Source organism: Cavia porcellus, unplaced genomic scaffold (assembly GCF_034190915.1).
Source record: "Cavia porcellus strain 051 isolate PalLab524CR breed Dunkin Hartley unplaced genomic scaffold, mCavPor4.1 scaffold_26, whole genome shotgun sequence".
NCBI lineage: Eukaryota > Metazoa > Chordata > Mammalia > Rodentia > Caviidae > Cavia > Cavia porcellus.
In genome coordinates, this window is record NW_026947509.1 from 20,951,943 (window position 1) to 20,958,429 (window position 6,487).

General features: G+C 50.3%; 1 protein-coding gene across 2 annotated transcripts; it reads left to right on the forward strand.

The window, feature by feature from the left end:
• Window positions 1-2,332: 2,332 nt before the first annotated feature.
• Ripk3 (receptor interacting serine/threonine kinase 3) lies at window positions 2,333-6,165 on the forward strand. Of its 2 annotated transcripts, none has more exons than XM_013157774.3 (11): window positions 2,333-2,351; window positions 2,486-2,582; window positions 2,769-2,909; window positions 3,033-3,336; window positions 3,728-3,879; window positions 4,006-4,052; window positions 4,233-4,403; window positions 4,513-4,580; window positions 4,785-5,135; window positions 5,277-5,337; window positions 5,809-6,165. In XM_013157774.3, the coding sequence occupies exons 2-11, from the start codon at window positions 2,566-2,568 to the stop codon at window positions 5,943-5,945; spliced, it is 1,449 nt and encodes a 482-aa protein (XP_013013228.1). In that variant the 5' UTR covers window positions 2,333-2,351; window positions 2,486-2,565; the 3' UTR covers window positions 5,946-6,165. The 2 variants fall into 2 exon arrangements, with proteins under 2 accessions (XP_013013228.1, XP_003474333.3); XM_003474285.5 differs by lacking the exon at window positions 2,333-2,351 and adding an exon at window positions 2,370-2,392.
• The last annotated feature ends 322 nt before the right edge of the window (window positions 6,166-6,487 follow it).

A 6,487-nucleotide genomic window follows, 5' to 3' on the forward strand; every position in this document is an offset into this window, starting at 1 on the left:
TCTGTTCTGTTTTATTCAATTTTACTATATTTGATGGTAGGGGCTATTTTGAAGACAACAAAAGGCATTATGGTAGCCACTGTTGATTTCCTATTATGTTGTTTTAAAATCCTGTGTCACACTGGCTTGTTTTGATTGGCTTTATTGTTTTATTTTGCTTGATTTTATTCTCTTCAAAATTAAAAAAAGAAATATATGACAAAGTAACTGGTTTTATTTCTTTCATTGTTGTAGTAGTTTGGGGTTTACAAGACAAACAATTACATACAGGATGCAATTTATAGTATTGTTTTATAGTAATCACCCAAAGAGTTAAGTACAAGAAGTACTTAAATATGTCCACACACTAAGATCCAAGGAATCCAGCTGAGGGCCTGAATCCACAGAAACATCCTGCATGAGTACAGATGAAGACTTAAAAGTCCATAAAAGACTTAAAAGTCATGAGTGACAGTGTCACTCATGAGTCCAGCTGAAGGCCTAGAGCCCATGACAATGACTCATGCCAGTCTGTTTCATGGATCTGCTCTGGAAAGGCCCAAAGATCAACAATGGAACCTAGAAAGTCTATGCCAGCAGAGTGAAGGATCTGTGCCAGTAGGCTGAGGGTTCTGCACTAAAACCAGGAAACAATTTTTAAAGTAAGAACCAAGGCTCCCCAACAGAGTACCGCAGCCATCCTCAGTGGCAACAAGGTCTCCAGCCCCTCCAACAATGGTAACAGCTGAGTTTATGTTAGGAAGCCAGTGTGACAAGCTTCTCCAAGAGACTGACAGCACATCATCTTTCCCTCTGGAGCCAGGAAGCAATACTCAAAGTAAGGAACAGAGATCCCTGAAAATGAACCGCAGCCATTCTCAGCAACAAGATCCCAAGCTCCTTTGATGATGAGAACAGCTGAGTTCCTATCAAGAAAGCTGGTGTGACAAACTTCTCCAGGGGATCAACAGCACACTATCTTCCCCTCCAGTTCTCCTTTTTATGCTGGCAACAATCCCCAGGTGGGCCCTCCACACCCCGAAGCATGCTGATACAGTTCAGCTGGGTGTTACAAGTTGACCACTTGTTATCAGTCCACCACAACTGTAAACTGCTTCTGTATACTGCTTCTAAATATTTACCAATCACTTAACATGCAGTGGGTTTTTAGGACACAATATAAAGATTCCTAAGCAGCTTCAGAACAGCATTGCCTGACCTTAACAGAATCCATGGTGAGGCTACTGCAGTTTGCAGTTACTCTAGAAAACACAGTTAACTGCTGGCCACTTCTCCCACCAGAAGACCCCTCAGACCACTGGACAAAGTAAAAAGCATGAAACAAAGGGAGCACTTTCACAGTGAGATACCCACACATCCACAGGGTTGGATCTACTTCTGAAGGAGTAAGTGCTTAGGGCTGACTTTATCTAGCTCTCAGCCTCCAACCATGGTCATGCCTTGGGGAGATAAATAGGGGGCTTTTCATCTACTCTAAATCCTTAAGGTTCCTCATGCTCCTGAGTTCTCAAAAGCCCTCATCCAAAGTATATGCTTGACAGCAACATGAATTAATCAGGGTATTTGAATGGAGAAGCTGTCATATGGGGGAGTCGGTCAGAAGCGCTGAGCTATGACATTCTGGCTGGCCCAATACACCTGGCTTGAGCACAGTGCCCTAGAAGAGGGTCTTGGGTTTTTCAGCTCCATGAGCTCCATTTGTAGAGTACACAAAACCCTACCAATGCTAGGCACTTGCCTCAACAAGAGCAGGCCTCAGGCCCTGGGCAGGAAAAGAGACAGGGACCCTTCATCGCATTGATGAATGTTTTTCTCTCCCACCACCTGCACTGCCAGTGGAATGGTACAGGCCTGAAGCCTATGTACAAAGAGAATGACTTGATGATTTGAGCCAGGCTATATGTCATTTCCATGTGCACTTGGGTAAGGTAATTAAGTTGTCGGTGCCTCAGTTTTCTCAATTATAAAAACATAATAAAAGCAGTACCTGTATCCTTAGGATTGATGTAAAATTAAATAAGCCCACCGGGCACTTGCACATGGTAAGCTTACAGGCGTGTTAGCTGTGATCTTAGGGCAGCTGTAGGAGAGCTGAATCCTAGGACAAAAAAATCCTCCTAACCATAGGATCATAAAACCTCCCTATCCCAGCCCTGGCATCAGTTGAAGAAGGAAGAGACACTGGGCTGTAGGAAGAGTAGATTGTGGTTTCCTGGAAGGCGAGGACTCCTTCCGGAGCACTAGCAGTGTCCAGCTACAGTTAGACTGGCTGTGCCCCACAGAGCGTGCGCAGGAAACATTTCTCAGAGGAGACAAATCTCAGACTTCCTTCTTCCCCACCCAAGGGCGAGGTGGGTAGGACTGTAGAAGAGCCCGTGGGGGGAAGAAACGGGTCAGTCACTCTTTGTAGAAGAAATAACCTGGTAAGGGAAATTTGTACCTTGACCTAGAGTGATCCTTCTACAGATCCTGTCCCCTCCCCCAGGCAAGAAAAGCCCAGCTCCAGAAGTCACTGCATCCCGTGTGGCTCACAACTCCCAGAAGTCTCTTGCAGCTGCCAGCCTGATGTCTCGAAAGTTGGGGTGAGTAGGAAGTAGCATGAAGGAACCCCACAGACAGAAGCCTTCCTTTGCAACTCCTGCCACAGCCAGGGCCCCAGTGACAGTGCCAGAAGTGAGACTGACAGAGGGTGGGAGTTACCTGCCCTGAGGGATCGGGCACAGTGTGGGGTACAGCTGGCTGGCTAGTGGACCAGACCCCTCCTTCAGGTTCAGCGGCGCCTCTGCCTCCCTGGTCCCCCCAGACGACTTGAAGAACCGCGAGTTGGTAGGTGAAGGCGGGTTCGGCACAGTGTTCCTGGCATGGCATAGGAAGTGGCACTGTGATGTGGCTGTCAAGATCGTGAATTCGTGAGTGTCCCTGCGGTCGCTGGCGGCTCTGGCCGAGGGGGTGGAGCCGCTGTGCTAACTCCCCGAACGAGGAAGGGAGAGATCTTTCGAAGAAGCTGCGCCCCCATGCACCTCTCTCTTTAGGGACCAGCTGTCCAGCGAGGCGAGAACTATGGCAAGTCTGGATAACTCGTACGTGTTGAGACTTCTAGGAGTGACGGAGAACCTACAGTGGGACGGCGTGTCCGGGCCAGCTCTGGTGACACAATTCATGGAGAACGGCTCCCTGTCAGGGCTGCTGCAGCAGAACTGCCCTCGGCCCTGGCCGCTCCTCTGCCGCCTACTGTGGGAAGTGGTGCTTGGGATGAGTTACCTGCACAGTCTGGAGCTAGTGCACAGGGACCTCAAGCCCTCCAATGTCTTGCTGGACTCAAACCTTCACGCCAAGGTCAGCCCATCCACACCTAGCCCACACCTCTAGCTCCACGCCCCACCCCCATCCCCACCCTGCACCCCCACCTCCTACTCCCACCCCCGACCCGTACCCCCCTTTGCTGCCACAGCGCCACCCACTGGCCACAGCTCCTGGGGCAGTGTTCCTCTGCCAAGGCCAATTTAGCCCAAGGACTCACACTCAGACCTATCCGGAAGGAAATGTTGAGTCACTCCATGACCCAGACCCACCCAAGGAGACCTACATCTCTGAGCCAGGCCCCTACTGATTCTACCTTTCCTCACTCCCATTATAAAACAAGCCTTGCACCTTCTGCAGGAAGGTAAGGGAGGATTCTAGATCTGGCCCATTTCATTCAATAGCTGCTCCTGTTCTTCCTTTGCAGTTGGCAGATTTTGGCCTCTCCGCGTTTACGGGACAGTCACAGTCAAGAACAGGGTATAAGTTCCAGAAGCCAGGGGGCACCCTGGCTTACTTGGCCCCAGAATTGTTAGCTGATATAAACAAGAAAGCCTCCAAGGCCAGTGATATCTACAGGTAAGGTGCCTGCCCCAAACACACATCCTAGATTTCTACACCTCTCTGGAGGCCCTTTTAGGAAATAGTATATGGGAAAGGAATCTTGCCAGTGGTTGGCCAAGTATCCACTTGTATCTCCTGCAGCTTCGGGATCCTCATGTGGGCATTGTTAGCAGGAAGAGAACCTGAGGGTAAGACTAAGCAGACTGTGGGGTCCTTAACCCCAAGTGGTCGCTACCTGAAAGCCGGTCAAGCCCTCCCTTTCCAGCTGAGCTATGCAGACTGCCTTCTGCACCTCCTCCTTGGTCAGGGGGACGGATACCCCTCATACTCTTGAGTGCCTTTTCTGTTACCCTCCCACCCAATCCCAGTGGCAGCACAGATATCACTGGTCCATGAAAGAATAGTTGAGAAGCAGATGCGACCCCCAGTGAGTGAGCTGCCCTTGTCCAGCCCTGAGACTCCAGGCTTGGAAGAACTGAAGAAGCTGATGCAGCGCAGTTGGAGCCATGAGCCCAGTGACAGGCCCCCCTTCTTCCCAGGTGAGCTGGTGGTTTCACTGGCAGCTAGAGGAGGCCTGGGTCTGAGAGCGGGGGCTATTCCCAAGAAAAGACTTTCTGCTCATCTGCAACCCAATCGGCTATCTCTCAGAATGCCAGGAAACAACTGAAAAAGCCTGTTTGGGGGTACTTGGCAACATGGATGCTGCTGTCTTGGAAGTGAGTGCCTAACTGCACCTCCCACCCAGGATCTGATGAGGAATGGCACACATGGCTACACTGGCCATCCAGTGACTCCCTGCTGAGCACTGCTGTGTGTGCCTTTACCTTTACCCTGGCCCTCCTCACCCCACCCCACCCCTGAGTTACCAGGTACATTGACTCTTCCAATTCATGCCCCATAAGCTCCTCCTGTCTCTGCAGGTGACAAAATTTCTGTCTGAGCACAGGAACAGCAATAGGAAGTTGTCTGCCCCAAATCTAAGCCAAGGAGGAAAGGAAATGGACAGGGAAACCACCGGAAACCAATCCTCGTGGACTGATTCCACATTGTCTGAGAGTCTGAACTACCTGACACTGAAGCAGCCCCCCACCCCAGTTCCTAAAAAATACACAGGTCTTACTGAGGAGAGTAGGGCACCGGGAGAGCAGGTTGAGAATGCCAGAAGAGCAATGGGCCAAACTCTCCAGGCTCCAGAGACCTCACCTTTCAGAAACCAGACAGCCAATCCCTTTTCCACTGCAACTCCAAGTCCTGGAGCCCAAGGCAATCAGGTGAGACACTGGCATCCTAAGCAATGATCTAGGACTCCTGTGAACTCTGTCCTGTTTCCAGAAAAAACTTGGGGCTGATGGAGTATTCACTAGGGGGACTAGGCTCCAGCACAGGAAGCCTGACAACTGTGTCACTTGTAGGGAACTATGGGACATGACACCAACTCGTTCTCCAGGGCTCCAGAGTCAATTTCACCAACAGGTACCCATTCCTCACTCCATTCCTTTCCCCTGCTGAATTTTCTACCACCTCCTTCTTTAATAACTATATATTGGCCCAGGGTATTTGGGAGTGGGGAGAAACACAATTTTCTCACTTCATAAATGAAGAGACTGACATCGACCGGGAGAGGATCTTATAGCAAAGCTTGGATTTGCCCTTGGGTGTTCTGACTATCCCCAGCACCAGATCTGTAAGCCCCCCCGGTTCTGTTGTTACTATGGCAATCTAAAGCATCTCCCAGCACAAAACCCCAAATATCAGTTGCTACTTTTCCTGAATTGTAAAACCAGCTGTGGAGAGGCAGCGTAAAGGGTGAGACACAGGACAAAGCACTGTCAGGCAAGTTCCCTTCTTGTATTTCCTCTTGATGAACACAAGGGGCCGCTGCCCCCTTCCCCAGTGGGCCTGCTAACCTCAACCCTCTCACCACCACCATTTTTTTTCTTAAAGGGCCGTTTATATACCATAGCAGCTACTTGCAAGTGGGAAGCTACAACCACATGACAGTACACTCAACAGCTACCTTTCCTGAGCAGCACTTGACAGCCTTTAGCCTGGGTAGGAGGGACCAGTATCCCCAGAAGTAGATTTGAAAAAAGGCCTGCCAGAATCTGAAGCCTGGAGTGGGCTGCACAGCCAGTATGAGGTGGACACTGAAGCACCTCCTAAGCTTCCCGCGGGGTTTGGAGAGCCAGCATCACCCCTGAAACCTTCAGCTTTCTTCAAGTTCAATCCTGCCTATGTCCCAGCTGACTTTGTGACCTGCCCCCCACCCCAGTCAATAAACATGTTTGAATGTTAGCAAAAGGCGAATGAGAGAGAGAGAGCCTGTGGCATGGGAGGGGCATAGGGTTAGGGGCTTCGGCTTAAGAATAGAGGCCAGGACCTAATGACCAAGGAGGAGGAGGCACTGCAGTTTGGCCAAGGCAGGAAAGGAAAGGGAGTGGGGAGGGCTGGGAATAGCTACGCTGATAGGGGCGGGAGATTTAGCTCGGCAGTGTAAATGTTCACCTGGCAAGCATGAAGTCATGAGTTCAATCCCTGGCACACACACACAAACACACACACACACACACACACACACACAAAACCACAAGGGAGAGCCCAGCAGGTGGCCGGAAGGAATCCC

Coding starts and splice junctions, on each gene's coding strand:
- Ripk3 (XM_013157774.3), top strand. Junction 3,337..3,727: donor ACTCAAACCTTCACGCCAAG/GTCAGCCCATCC, acceptor CTTCCTTTGCAG/TTGGCAGATTTTGGCCTCTC. Junction 4,581..4,784: donor TGGATGCTGCTGTCTTGGAA/GTGAGTGCCTAA, acceptor CTGTCTCTGCAG/GTGACAAAATTTCTGTCTGA.